Source organism: Erinaceus europaeus, chromosome 6 (genome assembly GCF_950295315.1).
Source record: "Erinaceus europaeus chromosome 6, mEriEur2.1, whole genome shotgun sequence".
Lineage (NCBI taxonomy): Eukaryota > Metazoa > Chordata > Mammalia > Eulipotyphla > Erinaceidae > Erinaceus > Erinaceus europaeus.
Window position 1 is genome coordinate 26,359,531 of NC_080167.1, and position 24,093 is coordinate 26,383,623.

The 24,093-nt window shown below is 41.3% G+C and overlaps 1 protein-coding gene across 2 annotated transcripts in view; it reads left to right on the forward strand.

Moving 5' to 3' along the window:
• The first annotated feature begins 4,318 nt into the window (after positions 1 to 4,318).
• HEATR1 (HEAT repeat containing 1) overlaps positions 4,319 to 24,093 on the forward strand; it is a 63,420-nt gene continuing 43,645 nt past the window's right edge. The window contains exons 1-11 of one of the 2 annotated variants that reach the window (XM_060191944.1): positions 4,319 to 4,419; positions 4,679 to 4,852; positions 5,734 to 5,950; positions 13,731 to 13,872; positions 16,913 to 17,014; positions 17,535 to 17,675; positions 18,375 to 18,586; positions 18,736 to 18,869; positions 21,123 to 21,228; positions 22,210 to 22,320; positions 23,193 to 23,310. In XM_060191944.1, the coding sequence (XP_060047927.1) occupies positions 4,708 to 4,852; positions 5,734 to 5,950; positions 13,731 to 13,872; positions 16,913 to 17,014; positions 17,535 to 17,675; positions 18,375 to 18,586; positions 18,736 to 18,869; positions 21,123 to 21,228; positions 22,210 to 22,320; positions 23,193 to 23,310 (1,428 nt within the window). In that variant the 5' untranslated portion in view covers positions 4,319 to 4,419; positions 4,679 to 4,707. The remainder of the gene's footprint in view (positions 4,420 to 4,678; positions 4,853 to 5,733; positions 5,951 to 13,730; positions 13,873 to 16,912; positions 17,015 to 17,534; positions 17,676 to 18,374; positions 18,587 to 18,735; positions 18,870 to 21,122; positions 21,229 to 22,209; positions 22,321 to 23,192; positions 23,311 to 24,093) is intronic. The other variant, XM_007527893.3, reaches the window with a different exon arrangement.

The following is a 24,093-nucleotide window of genomic DNA, read 5'->3' on the forward strand; positions in this document are numbered from 1 at the left end:
AGGACAGAGAGAAGTATAGAGGGGTGGGGAAGATACAGTTTCATGGCAAAAAACAGGGCAAGGAGTATCACTAGCTACCCCGGCAGCAGAGGCCTTATCGATTTTGCTCTGTCTCTACTCAATAACTAATAAATAAATTCTTATAAAAAAAAGAAAAATGAAAAATGTGTTTGCATAAAATGAAACTTGGACTAGGTGGGGTGTACTGCACCAAAGCAAAAGATTCTCGAGAAAAAGGGGCTGTGAGAGTCCAATCACGCCAAGGCTAACCTTGTCAGACAAAGTAAGGATTACAAAAGCTGGATAACGGCAAGAGATCAACATACTTTTAAAAAATTAATTTATTTATTCCCTTTTTGTTGCCCTTGTTGTTTTATTGCTGTAGTTATTATTGTTGTTGTCATTGTTGGATAGGACAGAAAGAAGTGGAGAGAGGAGGGGAGGATAGAGACGGGTAAAGAAAGATAGACACCTGCAGACCTGCTTCACCACTTGTGAAGTGACGCCCCTGCAGGTGGGGAGCTGGGGGCTCGAACTGGGATCCTTAAGCCGGTCCTTGCACTTTGCACCACGTGCACTTAACCCACTGTGCTACCGCCCGACTCCCGAAGATTAATTAATTATTAATTTATTGAATAGAGATAAATTGAGAAGGGGGGGATAGAGAGGAAGAGAAAGACACCTGCAGCCCTGACTCATCACTCGGGAAGCTTTCCCCTGCAGGTGGGGGCCAGGGGCTTGAACCTGGGTCCTTGGGCACTGTAGTGCGTGTGCTTAACCAGGTGCACCACCGCCTGGCCCCTGCAGCATACTTACTTTAATGATGTGTTGATTGCTACTAGGCCTCCTCATCTCCTGGGAGCCTAGTCAGGGAATCCTGGGATTCCCACATAGACAAGATGGGCCTAGATCTCTACCAGATCCCTTCCTCCACTGTCACTGGTCATCTCCAACAGAAACAACATAATGGACCCCTTTATGGGCCCCTACATGACCTTGCCCTCAATGTGAATCAACAATGGTAGGGATTACTCCATTCTTTGAAGGGAGGTTGGACCATACTACCCTACCACTTGAGGACGATGGGTCTGGCAATAGGTGCAACCTAGAATGCTCCTAGCTAGGATCACAGAATGCAAGCTCACACCTACAGGGATGCAGAGGTTACACAGGCTCCTGCAACAAATGAAGGTCCCAGATCAAATCAATGGGGTTTACAGTTAACAATATTTATATACTTGTCCCATATTTGGGAGCTATCCTCTTTCCTGATATAGCTTTCTAGTCCTATTTCCAACTCTGACACTATCTCCCCAGACAATACCTTTGGTCCACCTGCATGTTAGCTGTCAAGAGCAGGCAAAGATTAGTAAAGTCAGGGGCTCCTTGGAATATACCTAAAATAAACCTACTAGCTTTTTCCAAAATGGAGACCCCAAATATCATCTACTATATTCTTACCTCTCGGTTCCTGATTATTAAACAATCTGTTCCTCTTTATATCTTAATGCTTTTTCAGACACCAAGTTGCAGATGCTTTTATGATGCCAACCTGACTTCCCTGGGCAGATGACCCACCAATGTGCTCTGGAACCCCACCTTTCCAGCACCCTGCCCCACTAGGGAAAGAGAGGGATAGGCTGGGAGTATGGATCCACCTGTCAATGCCCATGTTCAGTGGAGAAGCAATTACAGAAGCCAGACCTTTCACCTTCTGCTCCCCATAATGATCCTGGGTCCATGCTCCCAGAGAGATAAAGAATAGGAAAGCTTTTTAAGGGAGGGCATGGGATATGGAACTCTGATGGTAAGAACTGTGTGGAATTGTACCCCTCTTACCCATGGTCTTGTCGATATTTTTTATTTTATAAATAAATTTTAAAAAATAATTCATCTAGTGAGGCTCAAAAGTTTACCTAACTTCTATACGTGGAAAAAAAAAATAGGGTGTAGGGGTCAGGTGGTAGCAATCTGGTTAAGCACACATAATACAGTGTGCAAGGACCAGGTTCAAGCCCCTGGTCCCAACCTGCAGGGAAGAAGCTTCACAAAGCAGGGATGCAGGTTTCTCTCTTGCTCTCTTCCCTCTCTACCTTCCCTCCACTCTCAGCTTCTATCTCTACGCAATAATAAGTAAATAAAATATAATGAATAAAATGTGGTGTGAAACTATACACCGTAATCTTAAATTTATAATCCAATATTAGACACACACACAATATGGAATCCTTCCTCAAAACCTGTCACTTAAAACTCCTAACATTCAGTTTCTTATTTGCGAACATAAGCTTCAGGTAACTAGATCTTTTTGGTCTTTGCCTTCAAGCCAAAGATATCCCTGCCTGAAATGGTCTGAAAGGTTATGGGTTGCACTGCTTCTAGAATTTGCTTCATAGTGCAGGGGAGGTGTTGAATGTGGAAGTTCATGGGTAAGAGAAAGACAAAATAGCTCGTCTACTCTCCTTTTATATTATTATCATTATTATTTATCAGAGCACTGCTCAGTTCTGGTTTATGGTGGTGCAAGGGATTGTATCTAGGATTTTGGAGCCTCAGGCATGAGTCTTCTTTCATAACTTATGCTACCTAGCCTGTCTGGCACTCTCCTTTTATAAAGATTTGAAAAGTAAATATAGCATACTGATTTTCATATAAGTCAAATTTTATAAAATATATTCATGTTTTGTTTGCTTTATCCATAATTTTTTTTGTCATTAGTGTCATTAGAACACAATTCATGAGAGCTGGATTAAGCGACATAGTTGGTGATTTTGCGGAAATGAAGATAAAATTTTATGGGCTAAGTATATAGGAAGTATATAAGCAGTCCTCTGGTAGAAATAAAAGGGGGGGGGTAGTCGGGCAGTAGCACAGGGGGTTAAGCGCATGGGGCGCGAAGCGCAAGGACCGGCATAATGATCCTGGTTGGAGCCCCAGGTCCCCACCTGCAGGGGAGTCGCTTCACAGTAACTCCATCTTCTTTTTTAAAAAATTGTATCTGCAATTTAAGTGTTTTAAAAAAATTATAATATTTCAGGGGTATAATTTCACACCCATACATTGTGTATTTAAGTCAATAGTCTTTTTCCTTTTTTATAGAGACAAACTGAGAGAGAGAGAAACAGAGAGGGTGAGAGACAACATTGCTTCCACTACTCTTAAATTTCCCCTCTGAGTGGTGCATCCAGCGACTAGAAATCCTTAGGCAGGACTAAATCCACTGCTCTAAGCCACTAAGAAAAGACTCAGTACCGTTCGGCCGGGTGGTGGCGCACTTAGTTGAGCGCACATGTCACAGTGTTCCTCCACCCCCAACTCCATCCTGGTCCCCACCTGTAGGGGGATAGCTTTGCTAGTGGTGAAGCAGGGCTGCAGGTATCTCTCTCTTCCTCTTTTCTCTTCCTCTTTATCACCCCCTTCTCTCTCGAGTTCTGGCTGTTTCTATCCAATAAATAAATAAATAAAATTAAAAAGAAAACGAAGAAAAAATTCAGTATATGTCTTCCAGTAATGAGTGACAGCTGGTTGTGACAAGACAACCTCCCAAACTACAAAGCAGCGGTGACATTCAGCATTTATTATAGAGACTTACATTGTGATAAGTAAGTCATCTCAAATGTCAAAGACAAAGATGGGAAATAGTTTGGTGGGACTGACCGCCCAGAGGCTTCAGACTTGACAGCTCACAGTTTTAAGTGCAACACGTTGCTACCTGCGTATAGTAAAAACTGGGTTAAATCTGCTGAATGAGGGCGGGGATTAGATAGCATAATGATTATGCAAAAATACTTTCTTGCCTGAGGCTCCTAAATCCCAGGTTCAATCCCCCGCACCACCATAAACCAGAGTTGAGCAGTCCTCTGGTTTAAAAAAAAAAAAAAAAAAACCAAAAAAACAAGGGAGAACCGGTGTAAGGATTCTGGTTCGAGGCCCCAGCTCCCCACCTACAAGGGAGTCGCTTCACGGGCGGTGAAGCAGGTCTGTAGGTGTCTTTCTCTCCCCCTCTCTGTTTTCCCCTATCTCTCTCCATTTCTCTCTGTCCTATCCAACAAGAACGACATCAATAATAACTACAACATAAAACAAGGGCAACAAAAGGGAATAAATAAATAAATATTTTTTTAAAAATCTGCTGAATGAATAATTCCGGCTACAGGTCCTTAGAACCCACAAAAAGCCCACTGCGCTAGTCTCGCCCCGCTTTTGTGTCCAGGGGGCGGGGCTTCACTGCTGGGAGGCGGAGTCACCCGGGAGTATTTCCTACAATCCTGAGCCTCCGCCTTGCCGTAGTTCTAAAAAACCGGAAGTCTTCGTTAAGCGTGGACTCGGTTTCCGGGTGAGGGCCGGGCTCCTTGCTGCCATGTGGATCCTGCTGTAGAAAATTATTTACATTTAAGGTTTCCTGAAGTCGAGGTCCGGGTGAGTGGCTGTAGTGAATCAGGATGACATACCGAGGGAGGGTGAGATGTCCACGGGGGCTGAAGCAACTCCTGCCTTGAATCTGGGTCTGTAACTCACTCGTTGCGCCAGAGGAGTCCGCGGGTGCCGGGGAGCCAGCAAATGTGTCCGCCACAGCCCTCCATGCAGAAAAAAGGCTAATTTGGGCAAGGCATTTGCTGCTTGAAGAAAACCCGCCCGATGGTTTGTAAGAATTTCTTACTGTGATTATGTTGCTTAGACTCTGTTTTTAGATTTCTGGCGTGAAAGATGACGACGTCCTTAGCCCAGCAGCTCAAACGACTCGCCCTCCCGCAAAGTGATCCCAGTCTCTTATCTAGAGATGAAGTTGCCTCCTTGTTGTTTGACCCCAAAGAAGCGGCCACCGTCGACAGGGAAACTGCTTTTGCCATTGGTAAGCTGCCCTTTAGAGAAATTCTGGAAAGTATTTGTTGTCTGGCCGTTGGATTTTCATGTTTCCTTAACCGCTCTTTTTCTTAGTGGTTTCTGATTTAAGAGAGTAGCAAACAACCATGTTTTAAATGCTTTAAGTGTATTTAAGTAGTGGGACCTGAGTATCACAAAGAAACTGGAGCCGTCAGTTATTGACCCCATGAGTGGAAGGAGTGTAGAAGCAGTGGGAAGATTCCCCACCACTGCCTCTAGTCAATCAGCTTGTCTGTCTCTTAGAAGATTATATAATCTCCAGTCAGATGTTATTTCTCTTCTAATTGGACTGATAAGTTTTATTCTGTAAACTAGAAATGTATTTAGTGATATATTACAGATTACACATGCTAAAATAATTCAGTTTCTTTATAATCTTGATTACATTTTTAAAGATTTTTATTTGTTTATTTTTGCATAGAGACAGGAATCAAGAGGGAATATGGAAATAGGGAGAGAAACACCTGCAGCGCTGTTTCACCACTAATGGAGCTTTCCCCTTGCAGGTGGGCACTGAGGATTTGCACACTGTAGTGTGTGTGTGTGTTCAACCAGGTGCATCACCACCTGCCCCCCAATTCAGAGACTTAAAAAATGTATTTATTTTAGAAAGGGAGGTACAGGAAAACACAGAAATAGCAGAGCACTGCTCAGCTCTGGCTTATGGTGATGCTGAGGATTGAACCTGGGACTGCAAGAGTCTCAGGCATAAAAGTTTCTTGCATAATTATTAGGCTGTCTCCCCAGCCCAATGCAAAGATTTTTTTTTTCTTTAAGTATAATAAAAACTGTAAAAGAGACTGAGATGAATTTGCTAGTAAAGAATAATTACTCTTGACTGTTGACTAGGATGCACTGGTTTTGAAGAACTACTTGGAATAGATCCTTCCTTTGAACAGTTTGAAGCACCATTGTTCAGCCAACTAGCAAAAACCTTGGAACGCAGTGTTCAGACCAAAGCAGTGAACAAACAGCTGGATGAAAACATCTCATTGTTCCTTATCCACTTGTCCCCTTACTTTCTGCTGAAACCAGCGCAGAAGTGTCTGGAGTGGTTGATACACAGGTAGGTAGCAAAATAGAATCATGGAAATTATTATATGTATAAGAACTTTGCTCCTTTTTTTAAAAAGTAATGAGGGCACATAAGTGTAAAGTTTGAAAATTAGGCATTTATGAGCTTATTAGCATGTTATTTATTAAAAGCAAGACAAGTGTGACCCTCTGTTAAACTCACTTTTGTTGATGGGGAATTGTAGAGCTGCTGGAATAATTTAATAATGTATTAATGTATAATAATATAATAATGCTGGAATCGGGCGGTAGCGCAACGGGTTAAGCGCACATGGCATGAAGTGCAAGGATCTCGGTTCGAGCCCATGGCTCCCCAACTGCAGGGGAGTTGCTTCACAGGCGGTGAAGCAGGTCTGCAGGTGTCTGTCTTTCTCTCCCCCTCTGTGTCTTCCCCTCCTCTCTCCATTTCTCTCTGTCCTATCCAACAACGACAACATCAATAACAGCAACAATAAGAACTACAACAATAAAAAAATACAAGGGTAACAAAAGGAAATAAATAAATATTTTAAAAAAGAAAGAAAAAATAATATAATGAGTAAATAGTTTGGTCTTGTTAGTGTAGAACTTCATGTCACTTTGCCATTACAAGTCATTATTGCAAAAGGTAAACTTTAAAAAAAAATAAGGAAATCAATAGTTTGGGAATAGATAAACTTATGTGTATTGAACATTAATAAAGCAGGCCTTGAGGTGAACATTTTGGACACATTATCTCAGTGCTTATAATATTCCAAAGGAGTCACACTTGTATAGTTGGTGTGCAAATTTGTTTCTAAGGTCTGACTTTTATCTATTTTTTTAAAATTTTTATTATCTTTATGTATTGGATAGATACAGCCAGAAACAAGAAAGGAAAGGGGAGCTAGGGAGAGAGACAGAGAGATGCCTGCAGCCCTCCTTCACCATTCACAAAATTTTTCCCCTGCAGCTGGGATCCAGGGGCTTGAACCATGTCCTTGTGCATTGTAACATGTGCATGGTGCGTCACCACCTGGCCCCAGATTTTTTATCTACTGAGTTTACTCAATTTCTTTCTTTTTTTTATTTATATATTGGGGAATTAATGTTTTACATTCAACAGTAAATACAATAGTTTGTACATGCATAACATTTCCCAGTTTTCCATATAACAGTACAACCCCCACTAGGTCCTCTGTCATCCTTCTTGGATCTGTATTCTCCCCCCACCCACCCCAGAGTCTTTTACTTTTCTGGTGCAATACGCCAATTCCAGTTCAGGTTCTACTTGTGTTTTCTCTTCTGATCTTGCTTTTCAACTTCTGCCTGAGAGTGAGATCATCCCATACTCATCCTTCTGTTTCTGACTTATTTCACTCAACATGATTTTTTCAAGGTCCATCCAAGATCAGCTTCTTCTAGCGTTTGCCCTTCTTTCGTAGCCAGTCAACAACGTCAGGTTGAGCCTGATGTAAAGTTTCGAGACCTCCTTTGAATCTGGAGAGGTGGCAGTCGTTGACTATGTGGGTCATAGTCTGTCTGTAGCTGCAGGGGCAGTTCGAGTCGTCTCTGGCTCCCCAGCGATGGAACATAGTGGCGCACCGGCCATGGCCTGTTCGATAGCGATTGAGGAGGGCCCAATCATAACGTGCTAGGTCAAAGCCGGGTTGACGCTTGCAGGGGTCTGTGATGAGGTGTTTGTTCTTTACCTCGGCTGACTGCCAACTCTGTTTCCAAGAGACTGGAACAGAGAAGTTCAGTGTAGGCGTAGGGGACCAGATTGGGTGACGAGACGTCAAGTGTTGGACACGGCGGGCGAAGATATCCATGTATATTGGAAGGTCCGGTCGAGCGGAAGGTCCGGTCGAGCGTAGATGTGGGAAATGAACTTAGATGATGCCGCATCCTGACGAATATCTGGCGGGGCGATGTTGCTAAGAACTGGCAGCCATGGAACCAGGGTGGAACGGATGGTTCCAGAAATTATCCTCATGAAGGAATATAATTTGGAATCGACCAAGTGAACATGGGGGCTACGGAACCATACTGGGGCACAGTATTCTGCAGTGGAATAGCATAATGCCAGAGATGATGATCGTAGTGTGGAAGCGCTCGTGCCCTATGAGGAGCTGGCCAGTCTTGCAATGATGTTATTCCTCACGCCCACCTTTGCTGCAGTTTTTATGAGATGTTCGTGAAATGACAGAGTGTGATCGAGAGTAACGCCAAGATAGACTGGCTGGACGCCCATGTTCAGCGGGGAAGCTATTACAGAAGCCAGACCTTCTACCTTCTGCAACCCACAATGACCCTGGGTCCATGCTCCCAGAGGGATAGAGAATGGGAAAGCTATCAGGGGAGGGGGTGGGATATGGAGATTGGGCGGTGGGAATTGTGTGGAGTTGTACCCCTCCTACCCTATGGTTTTATTAATTAATCCTTTCTTAAATAAAAAAAAAAAAGATAGACTGGCTGGGCTTCATGCCGGATTCTCGTATCGCCAAGCTGCACATTAAGCTCACATGAGGCCGAGGCATGGTGTAGATGGAAAACAGATGATACCGTTTTTGCAGTGCTAGGGATTAGTCGCCGTTTTTTACAGTAATCAGATATCAGAGACATGTCTTTCATGAGTGTTTCCTCGAGGATGTCGAACTTGGATGCCTGAGTTGCACAGCAGATGTCATTGGTGTAGATGAACTTCCTTGAAGAAGTTTCTGGGAGGTCATTGATGTAAATATTAAATAGTGTAGGAGCCAGAACAGAGCCCTGGGGGAGGCCACTTGAGACAAGTCTCCATCTGCTAGACTTGTCACCCAGATACACCCGGAATCTTCTGTTTTGGAGAAGAAACGATATAGTGTTGGCCACCCATGGAGGCAGGCATCTTGAGATCTTGACTAGGAGACCACGGTGCCAGACCGTGTCATAGGCTGCTGTGAGATCAACAAAGACAGCACCCGTCTTTAAATTCTTCTGAAATCCATTTTCAATGTAAGTTGAGAGGGCCAGGGCTTGTTCGCAGGTAGATCTTCCTGGGCAGAAACCAGCTTGGGCGGGTGATAGGAATTTCTCTGTAAGATGAGCTGATCTTCAACATGACAGAAGCAGCCTTTCAAGGAGTTTGTAACACACGGAGAGGAGAGAAATTGGTCTATAGCTGGCGGCCAGTGTTGGGTCTTTCTTTGGTTTCAAAACCGCTATAATCTTCGCACGACGCCAAACTTTGGGCATAGACTCAGATTCCAAGATGTGGGACAGGAATGAAGCGAGCCACTTCTTTGCCGCGGGACCCAGGTTAAGAATGAATTCTGGGGTGATGTTATCATAGCCAGCAGCTGTTCCCGGTTTAACCCTCTTCAAAGCATCTTCCAGTTCAGACAGTGTAAAGGGAGAGAGTTTTGGAGATGGACAAGATAACCGGAAGTGGGATGACCACTCGTGGGAAATTTCTCTTTTCCAGACTGGGTCGATCTTAGCACGTCCAACTTGAGTTAGGTGACTGGCCACTGAGTTTGGAGATACGGGAGGATGGGAGATGGGAGGGGGTTGGCTACTGGCACCCAGTCTGTGAAGAAGCTTCCAGGCCTTCCTACTTGAGTGGGTGAAGCTCAGACTTTCTGTGAGTTGTTGCCAGTGGGCTTGGCGTGCTACATCCAGGGAGGCAATGAGATGGTCAGCCACATCTGGGTCGCCCGACTCATCATACTGCTTTAGTAGTTGCTCGCATTCAGCATCAAGACAAGGCGTATAGTTAGCACGTCTCCCACGAGGAATGGCTTGGGAAGCTGCTTTGAAGATGGCTTGGCGGAAGCGCCTGTAGGAATCTTCAGAGGGGATAGAGTTAATTGGAATTGCAGGAATAGATTTGTTGGTAAGATCACTGAACAGAAGCCAGTTTGCTTTCCGAAAGTTCCATCTTAGTTTCTCCGAGCACAGAATCAGTGGGATCTGGAGACCAATGTGGATGATAGCTGGGCGGTGATGACTGTGCAGGAAGATCTTGAGAACTTGTCTCGTAGCGGGAAAGGCTTGGCCGTTGACTGTGCTAATCCAGCACAGGTCGGGTGACGAGTCTTTATTCCATCTAGCACTGTGAAAAGAGCCTGGCCGTTTGGGATCGTATAATAGGGAGAGGTCATTCACTGAAGCCCAGTCGGCTAAGAGCCGTCAGCACAAGTGGAGGAATATCCCCAGTCTTGGTGATGACTATTAAAGTCTCCAACGTAAACGGCTGGGTGATTCGGGCTAGGCAGGACCTCATTATCCCATGAGGCACTGGGAGGCTTATATACGTTGAAGATCAGCTGAAAACGGTGAAGTCACCATTTTTTATAGCTGAGTAGTATTCCATTGTGTATATATACCACAGCTTGCTCAGCCACTCATCTGTTGTTGGACACCTGGGTTGCTTCCAGGTTTTAGCTATTACAAATTGTGCTGCTAAGAACATACATGTACACAGATCTTTTTGGATGGATGTGTTGGGTTCCTTAGGATATATCCCCAGGAGAGGAATTGCAGGATCATAGGGTAGGTCCATTTCTAGCCTTCTGAGAGTTCTCCAGACTGTTCTCCACAGAGGTTGGACCAATTTGCATTCCCACCAGCAGTGTAGGAGGGTTCCTTTGACCCCACAACGTCTCCAGCATTTGCTGCTGTTACCTTTTTTCTTTTTTTTTTTTATTTATTTCTTTATTGGGGAATTAATGTTTTACATTCAACAGTAAATACAATAGTTTGTACATGCATAACATTTCCCAATTTCCCATTTAACAATACAACTGCTGTTATCTTTTCTTATGTATGACATTCTCACAGGAGTGAAGTGGTATCTCATTGTTGTCTTTATTTGCATTTCTCTGACAGAGACTTGGAACATTTTTTCATGTGTTTCTCGGCCTTTTGAATCTCTTTTTATGGTGAATATTCTGTCCATGTCCTCCCCCCATTTTTTGGATGGGATTATTTGTTGTCTTGTTGTTGAGATTTGCAAGTTCTTTATATATTTTGGTTATTAGCCTCTTGTCTGATGTATGGCATGTAAAGATCTTCTCCCATTCTGTGAGGGGTCTCTTGGTTTGGGTAGTAGTTTCTGTAGCTGTTCAGAAGCTTTTGAATTTTATGTGGTCCCAGAGGTTTATACTTGTCTTAGTCTTCTTTGTAATTGGATTTGCTTCATTGAAGATGTCTTTAAAATTTATGTGGAAAAGAGTTCTGCCAATATTTTCCTCTAAGTATCTGATAGTTTGTGGTCTAACATCCAAGTCCTTGATCCACTTGGAAGTTTACTCAATTTCTATACTTAATTAGCATCAGGTTTCAGTTTACAGCTTATAGTTTATTGTCATATATATGCTATATATTTAAATATACCCTTTTGTAATATTTTATTTATTTATTTAATTAGTTATTTTTTAGCCAGAAGACACTGTTCAGCTTTGGCTTATGGTGGTTCAGGGGATTGAACCTGGGACTTTGGAGCCTCAGGCATGAGAGTCTGTTTGCATAACCATATTTAATTTAATGAGAGAGAAATACCAGAGCACTGTTTGGTTCTTGTTTATGGTGGTGCTGGGCTTTGAACCTCTGTCCTCTGGTGCTTCAGGCCTGAAAGGCTTGTATAGTTGATGTGCAAATTTGTTTCTAAGGTCTGATTTTTATCTTCTTTTTTAAAAAAGTTTTATTATCTTTATTTATTGGATAGATACAGCCAGAAACAAGAGAGGAACAGGGAGATAGGGAGAGAGACAGAGAGATGCCTACAGCCCTGCTTCACTATTCACAGAGGTTTTCCCCTGCAGATGGGGGTTGGGGGTTCCTCATTGTGGGACCCCTGTCCCAGAGATGACCTCACACAGACTTCTTTTTCGTGCAGATAGAGGAAGAGACATCACAACATAGGGATTTGCTCTACTACCATAGGATTTCCCACTTGGCGCTGGGGCTTGAACCTGGAGTGTTCATATATGTGATATGTGTTGTGTCCAACCTGTGAACTAGCTCTCTGGCCCTATACGTATTTAAAAATCGAAAGCTCTCCATTTCATTAATTGGAGACATAAGGGCAAAATGATTTCCCTTCAGGGTGGGAGTGAATCACTAAGAAAATCAAAGTTTTGTTTTGTTTTTTAAAGTTAAATCTTTTAAAAAATTATCTTTATTTAGTTGTTAGAGATAGAAATTGACAGGGAAGGAGGAGGTAGGGAGAGAGACAGAGAGACACCTGCAGCCCTGCTTCACCACTCGCAGTCTTCCCCCTGCAGGTGGGAACAGAGAGCTCAAGCCTGGGTCCTTGTACATTGTAACATGTGCGCTCAACCAGGTATGCCACCTCCCGGCCCCAGAAAATAGAGAACTTTTAAATATTGGAATACTACTTAGCTCTGGTGCTGGGGGTTGAACCTGGGACATCTGGTGCCTCAGGCATGAAAGTCTGTCAGGTAAACTACCATGCTATTTCCCTGGCATTGGAAATATAATTTAGTCTTGTATCTTTTAATTATTTCAGAATACGGGCTTATTGGACCAAAAAAAGTCAAGTCTGAAGTAGCATTTCCACCTATTTTTAAAAAATATTTATTCCCTTTTGTTGCCCTTGTTGTTTTATTGTTGTAGTTATTATTCTTGCTGTTGCTGATGTCATTGTTGGATAGGACAGAAAGAAATGGAAAGAAGGGAAGACGGGGGGGGGGGAGAAAAATAGACGCCTGCAGACCTGCTTCACTGCCTGTGAAATGACTATCCTGCAGGTGGGGAGCCAGGGCTTGAACCAGGATTCTTATGCTGGTCCTTGTGCTTTGCACCACCTGTGCTTAGCCCGCTGTGCTACCACCTGACTCCTTTATTTATTTATTTATTTTTAGATTTATCCATTTAGGAGAATAAACCAGAGCATCACCCTGGTACTTGTGATGCCAGAGATTGAATTTGGGACCTCATGCTTAAGAGTCCAGTGTTCTGGTCATTGCACTATATCCAGATCACTTTTCCTCTAACCTTTTGGCACTTAATTTCCCTCCAGTAGATCACTGACATAGGAATATTTTGCATTTTGTTTTGCATTCATTTATTCAGCTGTCTGAAAAGTCATGATGTATTTTTCTCTATCTTTCTGGGCAGTGTCGTGACTTTTCTGACAACCCAATATTTAATAAACCTTTAATTCTACACAAATTCTCTTGATTACTGTTTTGAAATATATACCACAATAAAAGTGTATGTACAGAGTTTGTGGCATGTAGCATTCCCTGAAAGTAGTTGAGACAAACTACACAGAGAAAAGGTTGACGAGTTGTTTTTCTTTTAAATTTTTTTTATATTTTCCCTTTTCTTGCCCTTTTTTTTCATTGTTGTTGTTATTGTCGTCGTTGTTAGATAGGACAGAGAGAGAAGGGGAAGACAGAGAGGGAGAGAAAGACAGACACCTGCAGACCTGCTTCACCACCTGTAAAGCGACTCCCCTGCTGGTGGGGAGCCGGGGACTGGAACCGGGATCCTACGCCGGTCCTTGCTCTTTGTGCTACCTGCGCTTAACTCGCTGGGCTACTGCCCGACTCCCAACCAGTTGTTTTTCTATAGGTTGACTATTGAAAGGTGATTACTGCATACGAATTGGCAGAGCCTTGTTGAAGAGTGCTTTAATACAAAATAGAATGCTTAGTGTTTTAAGTGCTGTGCATCTTGCTTATAGTTGTGTGATTGATTCCACTGATAGTTATTCTTAATACATTTTTATATATAATGTGTACATGTAAGAAAAAAAAAAAGTATGAGTTTTGTGTCACTTCACGTTTGCTTTTTCTATTTAGGTTCCATATCCATCTTTATAATCAAGATAGCCTCATCGGTTGTGTCCTACCATACCACGAGACCAGAATATTTGTGCGAGTTATACAGCTTCTAAAAATCAATAGTTTAAAGCACAAGTGGCATTGGCTGTTGCCGATTAAGGTATGATTATTGAATGGGATCTGTAAGAATTACAATTCTGATTAAGGCATGTAATTTGGAAAAAGTGAATTTGTTCGTGCTGTTGAGGATAGTCCAGTTATTCTGTCGTTTTTGCCACCTTTCACTTAAAGCACTTGTCGCTCTTTCCCTGATTTTATCCTTGATTCTCACAAAACCTTTTTAAAAAAATTTTTTTTATTATCTTTATTATTGGATAGAGACAGCCAGAAGTCCAGAGTGCCAGGGGAGATAGGGAAAGAGGCAGAGAGACACCTGCAACCCTGCTTCGCCACTCATGAAGCTTTCAACCTGCAGGTGGAGACCAGGGGCTTGAGCCTGGGTCCTTGCGCATGGTAACGTGTGCACTCAACCAGGTGTGCCACTACCTGGCCCCTCACAGAACATTTTTAAAATTTTTATTTGTAAAATGGAAATATTGACAGGACCACAGGATAAGAGGGGTACAATTCCCACCACCAGAACTCTGCATCCTATCCCCCCTCTTTTTTTTTAATTTTTTTTTTATTTAAGAAAGGATTAATTAACAAAACCATAGGGTAGGAGGGGTACAACTCCACACAATTCCCACCACCCAATCTCCATATCCCACCCCCTCCCCAGTAGCTTTCCCACTCTCTATCCCTCTGGGAGCATGGACCCAGGGTCATTGAGGGTTGCAGAAGGTAGAAGGTCTGGCTTCTGTAATTGCTTCCCCGCTGAACATGATATCCCCCCTTTTGAAAGCTTTCCCATTCTTTATCCCTCTGGGAGCATGGACCCAGGATTACCATGGGATACAGAAGGTAGAAGGTCTGGCTTCTGTAATTGCTTCCCCGCTGAACATGGGCGTTGACTGGTCGGTCCATACTCCCAGTCTGCTTCTCTCTTTCCCTAGTGGGGTAGGGCTCTGGCAAGGCGGGGCTCTTGGACACATTGGTGGGGTCATCTGCCCAGGGAAGTCAGATTGGCACTATGGTAGCATCTGGAACCTGGTGGCTGAAAGATACAAGTTAAGATATAAGGCAGAACAAATTGTTAACTAATCATAAACCTAAAGGCAAGAATATTGCAGATGACGATTTGGGGGTCTCCATTTTGGAAAGAGCTAGTAGGTCTATTTTAGGCAAATCCCAGGGGCCCATGACTTTACTAGTTTTTGCCTGAGCCTGACATAATTAATTAACTATAAATCCATTGATTTGATCTGGAGCCCATATTCAGCACAGGAACCTCTGCATCCCTGTAGGTCTGAGCTCACATTCCCCACAGAACATTTTTACAGATGAAAAAGAGGCTCAGAGAATTGTTTGATGTGACTGTCAAATGGTAGAATTGGGATTTGAATCCAGATCTGATTCTAAAGTTGTATCTTTCCACTATTCTGTGCTATCTGAACTTAAATTTAAATTTTTTGAGAGCTAAAGAGCTCAAAAAGTTTTGGAGGAGAGCAAAATTCCTTAGTAAAAGGATAACTTGAAAGACTATAGGAAATATTTAAACTGCTAGGGATTAATTTACAAGTGAGTAACAGGATGGCTGCCTTACACACGATGTCTGGGTAAAATGAAGTAGCAAGATTTTGTTGGAAAGCAACTGATTTTTCCTTATTACTTTGCTTGCAAATGTAGCAAGGAAAACTATGTATTTTGTTAGCAGGAACTTTGTGGAATGCCAAGTATTGGTGATTCAGAGTAGGAGTGGGACAGATAGGTGGAAGGTCTGGCTTCTCTGTATTTGCTTCTCTGCTGGACATGGGCGTTGGCAGATTGATTTATAGTCCCAGCCTGTTTCTACCTTTCCCTAGTGAGCAGGGCTCTGGAGAGGTGGGGTTCCAAGACACATTGGTTAAGACTTCACTATTTTTCTGGATACACTTGTTTCAGGTATCCAACCCTAACTTACCCATTAAACTGCACTCCAGAATGTATTTATCCAGTATTTATTGACCATCTAAATACGTGACGTGCAATGCTGGGTGGTAGGGATAGCAGGATAAATTGCACATTGTTCTAGTGTATTTCTAGCATGGTTGTAAAGATGTGGCAAAGCCATATGACTCAACAACCAAATCTAACCACTAGACTTATGAAGCAACCAAAGAATCCAGATTTCAATAGATGTTCAATGTAATTTATGGTAAGGAAGCATTTTTCACCAGCTATCTCCAACTTCATTCTGTTCAGCTGTTCTGAGTCTCTAAAGTTTGCACCATTTTATGTTACTTTTATACCTACCACCAGCTATAGAGATTCTTGTGTATATGAGCTGCAGCAGTATCCACCTGTTGGACAGGTGCTTTACATTGACTAGGAGGCTGGGCTCTGGCACACACATCACTGTGCACGAGGACCCCAGGTCATGTTCCTGGTGGCCAACTGTGGGGGTGGAGGTGGGGGTGGGGAGGTTACATGGCAGTAAAGCTGTGCTGTAGGTGTATCTTTCTCCTCTAACACCCCTCCCCCATACACACAAAGTGAGAGTGGTGGGGGGCATGATGTCTGGAAGCAGTTGCTTCGTCTTGCAGGTACTGAGTCCTAGTAATAACCCTGGTGGCAATAAATAAATATTTTTAAAAATCTGTTAATGACCCATGAGGTGACATATCATGGATAAGTGCTTCATACTTAAGTAGGGGGTCCCAAGTTTGATCCCTGGCATCATATATTGCCAGAGTTCGGGTTCTTTCTCGTGCATATGTGTGTATTATATATTTTGTTGTTGTTGTTGGCATTTGGTCTTTACCCAATGGGTTTTTGTTTTTAACCTTTTTTTCTTCCTTCCTTTCTTTTGAATAGAGATAGAGAAATTGAGAGAGTTAGAGGATTGAGAGAGAGAGACACCTGAAGCCTTGTTTCACCACTTGGGAAGTGTCCCACACTGCAGGTGAGGCCTGAGGGCTTGAACTCAGGTCTTTTCACATTGTAGCATGCACATTCTATAGGGTGTGCCACAGCCCAGCCCTTTAATAAATAAATCATAAAAAAGATTAATTGATGAATTTCCTAAATAGTCACTAGTTATTTTATTTTATTCTCTACAGAAATCTGGAGTACCCTTAGCTAAAGGAACTTTGATTAATCATTGCTACAAAGATCTTGGATTCATGGACTTCATTTGCAGTCTTGTGACAAAATCCGTGAAGGTAAGAAGTACATTGTTTCATAAATATATGAAAATTCATTAATAGAATGGAGAACTCTCAGAAAGCTAGAAGTGAACCTGCCCTATGACCCTGCAGTTCCTCTCCTGGGGATATGACCTAAGTAACCAAATACCATAGCATCATTCTGGCATATGTGGTATCTGAGGTTGACAGGACCTTACACTTGAAGGTTCTGCATGGTACCACTGTGCTGCCTCCCCAGCAGCAGTGTGTGTGTGTGTGTGTGTGTGTTTATATGCCACTGGGCATGAACTCTGGACCTTTCACTTGCATGCTACTGCTGAATGACCTCTCCAGCTCAATCTTGGGTTCTTTAAATTTTATATGGAACAGAGAGGCACCATAGAGATGTTCCTTCATCCACAGGTCTCCCTGGTGCTGTCCATGGTACCAGTACATGAACCCAGGGCCTCATACATTGAAGGGCATGCATGTAATCCAAGAAAGCTATCTCTCTTACATGTATTTTGTTTGTGTTTTTTTTTTTTTTTTGTTCCAGGTTTTTGCTGAGTATCCTGGGAAGTTTGGTCAGTTGAGAGTGCTTCTGACTTTTTACGCTTCTACCATCGTGTCTGCTCTAGTGACTGCTGAGAATGTATCAGATAATATAGTTGCCAAGCTATTTCCGTATATCCAAAAGGTTGGTCCTTTTGATGTGTAAAACAGCATTTTATACTTGAATTGTCTTTCTGTAAAAATTCTACAGGCATATATATATATATATATATATATATATATATATATATATGTACATATATATATATGTTTTAAATTTGAGGATTGATGATTTAAATTTGATAATAATAGGGCTGGGGAAACAGCATAGTGGTTATGCAAAAGACTTTTGTGCCTGAGTCTCTGAATTCCCAGGTTTAGTCCCTGGCACAGTTGAGCAGTGCTCTGGTCTGGTCTCTCTCTGTCTGTATCTTTCTCATTAAATAAAATATCAAATTTTTTTTTAAACCGAAGTACTGCTCAGCCTTGGCTTATGGTGGTGCAGGGGATTGAACCTGGGATATTAGAGCCTCAGGTATGAGGGCCTCTTTGCATAACCATTATGCTATTTCCCCCTGCCCTAAAAAAAAAAAAAAAAAAATTGATAGACAGAGTATAGTGGTTATTTGAGCTGGGAGACCTGCCATCTGTTTTATATCTTTGTCTTCTCAAAAGGGTCACCATCTTGGTTTTTTGCTTCTGAGGTGTGGTTACTCATCAGATGATGTGTTTTAGATTGCCTTAGTTTCAAATTTTTCATATTTTCAATTTTTGGATACCAAGTAAAGTTTAAATAGAATAAAATAACACTGTTTTTCTTTTTTTTTTCTTTTAAAAAAATTAGGGGTTGAAGTCGTCTTTGTCAGATTACAGAGCTGCAACATACATGATAATTTGCCAGATCTCTGTGAAAGTGACCATGGAAGAAACCTTCGTTAATTCATTGGCTTCACAGATCATCAAAACATTGACTAAAATCCCCTCTTTGACCAAGGATGGACTGGGCTGCTTGATAGTGCTCCTGCAGAGACAGAAACCTGAGTGCCTTGGGAAAAAGTACGTACTATTGAATTTAGACATGATTAGGGAATGGATGAAATTATTTCAGATAATTTTTACAATCTAAACCTCATGGTATTTTTTTCAATTGCTATTTGTTGTCTAACTTGTAAAGTTAACAACTTACGCACTTGGCTTCTTTCAAGGCCTTTTCCTCACTTGTGCAATGTTCCTGATCTTATTACAATACTTCATGGAATTTCTGAAACCTATGATATCAGCCCTCTGTTGCGTTACATGCTTCCCCATCTGGTTGGCTCCATCATCAATCATGTTACAGGTATGAGATTTTACATTTGTGTCCTGAAATGAACTTTCTAAAATATGATTCTCTTAATGAGTCACATCCTGGCTAGATGTTTTATGATATTAAAGTTTTTGCTATCAAACTGTTTTTGTATCATTTGTCAATTTTTCTTTTGTGGGCTACTTTTGCAGTGGGGAGCAGGTTGGTTGAAGGGAGTGCCTTACTAATTTACATACACTTAAAAAGATCTGTTTTCTTTCCTTTTCATTTTCTGTGCTGGGAAGTAAATTTTGTACATGCATGATATTGCTGAGTTGACTTCTAGGCCCAATTAAAAATTTTTTTCTTCTATTTGGAGAACAAGGAAGAGACAAAGATGAGAGGAAGAAAGAGAATAGAGATACTATCGCATCTCTTCACCACCCATGGAGCTCTCCTCTCGTGCTGCATGTGGTACTCCAGTGTGGTGTGGGGGCTCAAAGGCAGGTCCTTACACATGGTCAAGTTGTTTTCTTGATGTATTCTTAAATAATACATTTCAAATACTGATTTTTTTAAAAGAGATACTTATTTATTTATTTATTGCATAGAGGCAGTCAGAAGTTGAGAGGGAAGGGGGACATAGAGAGGGAGAGAGAAAGAGACATCTGCAGCCCTGTTTTACCACTTGCAAAGCTTTCCCTGGGAAGGTGGAGACCGGGGGCTTGAACCTGGGTCCTTGGGCATTGTCACATGCGCTCAACCAGGTACGCCACCACCCGCCCCCTCAAATACTAATTTTTTAAATTACTTATTTAACAGAGGGAGAGAGAGAACGTAGGTAATTCAGATAGAGCCAAGGACCTAACACATTTGAATTCTGTACTTGACTGTTGTGCTACATCCCTGACTAAAAATTTATTTTACAACAATTAAGATATGTCACTGAGGTCTGAGGAGAAAGGATAGCAGTCTCACACAGGAATGACATGTGAGAGATCCTAGTTTTGATCTTTGGCAGAACCAATAGCTTTAGCTGAAGAGTGCTTTGATTTAAAAGTCTGTGTGTTAGGGTGGGCGAGTGTTTCTGTGTGTGTTCATACACATGCATTATACATGTGTTAGTCATTAGGATATTTTTCCTTCTTGGATTGGCAAGATTACTCAGCTTGTAGGGGACCTACTTTGCTTTATATTCAGCCTGGTTCTAAACCGTCAACACACCACAGGGAATTACCATGGCACTATGGGAAGTTTTTTTTTGTTTTTTTTTTTGCCTCCAGGGTTATTGCCGGGGCTCAGTGCCTGCACCATGAGTCCACTGCTACTGGAGGCCATTTTTTCCCTTTTGTTACCCTGGTTGTTTTTTTTATCATTGTTGTGGTTATTATTATCGTTGTTATTGATGTCGTTGCTGGATAGGACAGAGAGAAATGGAAAGAGGAAGGGAAGACAGAGGGGGAGAGAAAGATAGACACCTGCAGACCTGCTTCACCACCTGTAAAATGACTCCCCTACAGGTGGGGAGCCAGGGGCTAGAACCGGGATCCTTCTGTTGGTCCCTGTGCTTTGCAACACGCGCACTTAGCCCACTGCGCTACCGCCCGACCCCCTAAGGGAATCTTTGTATTAAAGAATGATTGTTTGCTGTCCTTGAATAAATACAGAAAGACACAGAAGAAATCTTAGGTCCTGTTGCTACTAGGACTGAAAACAGACCACCAAATTATTTCTATTGAAAATAAGTTTTTCTAAATCAAATCTTGTTTAAACATGCACTTCAATAGCATAACTGGCAGAAGGAGAGTGTTTTGTTTCTTTTTTTTATGGTAATAAGTAAGACGATCTCAGTCTTTGATGGCACAACTAACTTTTGATGTATGTATGGTAAATCTAGAATAGAAAATGGCAGTTGTTGGTTCAGTAAGGAGGCACTAAGATAAAAGTTTAGCCTGTTTTCAGAGACAGTTTGTTGATATCTACGTTCAGGTCCCAACTTGACTTGCAAATGTGACCTGGGAAAGACTTTGCCTTTGGCCTTCTGTTTCATTAATGAGATAGGTATGCTATTTCATTAATGAGATATCCATGGGAACACTTGGATAAGCAGTGGCAACACATCCACATATTTCTGAAAATATAAGTGTCCAAGTAGAAGTAGACATTTTGGAAATAAGTTAGAAAGTTATCAATTATATGTCTCAGTTATTCTATATGTCTTATTCTTACAGAAAAACTTTATGCTATAAATATGAGAATGTAAGCATGCAAAATAGATTCCTAATCAACTTTTAATTTGTTTCATAGAAGTAGAAGAAACTGAAGAGATAGATGGCCACATCTATAGGAAACTTTTAGAAGCTATACTTACACATATATCATTGAAGAACAACTTAGACCATTTGCTAGCTAGGTAAGTTATTTATTTTTATTTACGTCCTTGTGGCTCAGTATACTTTTCTGATTGGTTAGTAATTTTCCAGCATTTCATTTTATAATGTGTTTTTTTCATTGTTACCACATCATTTCATTGATTATAAATATTTGGTCCCACTATTATAGCAGCAGAAAAATCAAAGGTAATTTGTCTTTAGTGATCTTTACATGATCATAGAAAGTTAAACTTGGATTGTGGTAACATATTGTATGTGGTTTAATCCCCTGCACCACTAGAGCTGAGCTCTAATCTGGTTGAGGGGGGAGAGGAAGAAGACTAGACTCTTTTTATAAAAAATAGTGCCTTCTCCATTTCCTTTTCTTACTTAAATTAAAGGGCAGCTTAACGTGGTGAAGGGAATGTAGAATGGAATTCAGACATAGTTTTGAATCTTGCTTCTTCCAGGAGAATAGATAATAAGTTTCTGAGAATCAGACTGCTTGGATTTGGTTTTGCCATTGTGTAACCTTAGGCAGATATTTACATGCTAATGTGTCATTCTGCTGTTATGACTTCCTTTGTCTTAAAAAGTTTACCAGACTGGGATCTTTATTACAGCTTCTTAAGGAGAAATTTAACTCTTTGGCCCCACTGCTGTTTCCCAGGTCTCTTTTCTTACCAATCATGTTGTCTCACTGGAAAGAGAATGGATTGGGTTGGTTTGTAAATTAAATAAAATCTAAATTACTTTTAAGAGCTTAGTTTCTGGAATCTGACCAGATTTAAATCTTAATCAATTTTTTTTTTATTGAGCAGTAGTGCTCACTGAGTATTGTCTGTTGTTGTTGTCTCATTTGACCTTGGGGCCAATTATGAGATTTCTTAGCTCTTGTTTGTATATTGGTAAAATATGTGTAATTTCTACTTTATAGCTATATGACAGATATTTCAAAAGTGCCTCTATTGTAATAGTCAACTCTAAAAAGTAACACGTTTACTGCCATTTTTGCTTTGCAGCCTTCTTTTTGAAGAATATATTTCATGTAGTTCACAAGAGGATAGTGATCCTAATAAAATATCTCTGCTTAATGAGCAGTTTCTTCCACTTATCAGACTTTTAGAGAACAAGTAAGTGTTGTGTGTGTTTGTGCTCCTCTTTAATGCACACCTTTTCGTTTTATAGAGATGATTCACAAATCACATCTTAATGTAGTGAAAAGACTTGTGTATGTGTGTGTGTCTCCTTCAGAAAAGGACATATATAGGATTTAATTGTAGGGCCTGGGGAGTAGCTACGTAGGCAGTATGCATACCTGGCTTTGTGTTTGGCCGAGGCTAGAGCCCTGTGGCAGTGGAGAAAGCTCTGGCCCTGTGGTGTGTCTCGGTCTGTATAACAAAGTTGTCCAGGGTGATGACACTGCTCATGCATGAGATTCCACTCCAAACAAGATGGGGGGGGATTACGTTTGTATATTATTTTTTAATATTTACTTATTTATTTATTCCCCTTTGTTGCCCTTGTTTTATTGTTGTAGTTATTGCTGTTGTCATTGTTAGATAGGACAGAGAGAAATGGAGAGAGAGGGGGAGAGAAAGATAGACACCTGCAGACCTGCTTCACCACTTGTGAAGCGACTCCCCTGTAGGTGGGGAGCCGGGGGCTCGCTCCAACTGGGATCCTTACGCCAGTCCTTGTGCTTTGCGCCACATGCGCTTAACCCGCTGTGCTACTGCACAACTCCCATGTTTGTATATTATTGAAATATAAGAGAAAGTTGGGTTTGTGCAGGGACTTGAGAATATTTTTCTTTTTATATAGAGCTATTTTGAAGTCTTCCAGTAATTAAAATTTTTATTTCTGTCTTACATATATGTGTGTGTGTGTGTGTGTGTGTGTGTGTGTGTGTGTGTGTGTGTGTGAGAGAGAGAGAGAGAGAGAGAGATATGTATGGTTAGTACCATTGCTAGGAATGATGAATTGACTTTTTAATTTTTTCCAGATATCCCAAAACATTAGATGCTGTATTAGAGGAACACCTAAAAGAAATTGCAGATCTCAAAAAACAAGAGCTGTTTCATCAGTTTATCTCACTTTCTACAGGTGGAGGAAAGTTTCAGGTAAGTTTTTCTTCAGGGGAATAGTGACCATTTAGGGGCATATTTTGGGGGTTGTTTGTAGAGCTTGGGAAATAAATTTGATGCTTCATTTGATGCCTTGGAAAGTTTTATGGAGAGATGAGAGTTTGCTTAGTTACATAGAGTAGAGTTTGTGATGAAGGAAATGAATAACTAGAGAGATTGCAGTAATTTTTAAATTACTCTGTGAAACTTATTTCAGGAAGTGTACTGTTTGAAGATGTCACATATGGTGTTCATAATATATTATACTCAGTAGTAGTCATTCAAAGGTGTCTTTAGGTTGTTAGTGCTTCCTAGCTTTCTCATATATGTGCACTTTCTAGTGGCCAGATATGTTTGTTTGAAAGTCACTCATTTGAAAAGGTGAGGTAGATTAAAAATTTTTTATTACATTTATTATTATTATTTTAATATTTTTATTTTATGATCATGCTAGAACATTGGAATTTTTCTTGTGATTCATTCTAAAAGTTAGACGGGTGGGGATATAGCATAATGGTTATGCAAAGAGACTTTCATGCCTGAGGCTCTCAAGTCCCAGGTTCAGTCTCCCACACTGCCATAAGCCAGAGCTGAGCAGTGCTCTGGTTAAAAGGAAAAAAAAAAAAAAAACGTTACACATATAGGCAATTCTAATTAGCCTTGAAATAAATATTGTGAAGAGGAATATGAACATTTTGTTTTCTTTCTTTTTTCTTTGCCTTCATGGTTATAGCTGGGGCTTGGTGTTGGCATATGAGTCTATTGCTCCTAGCAGCCTTC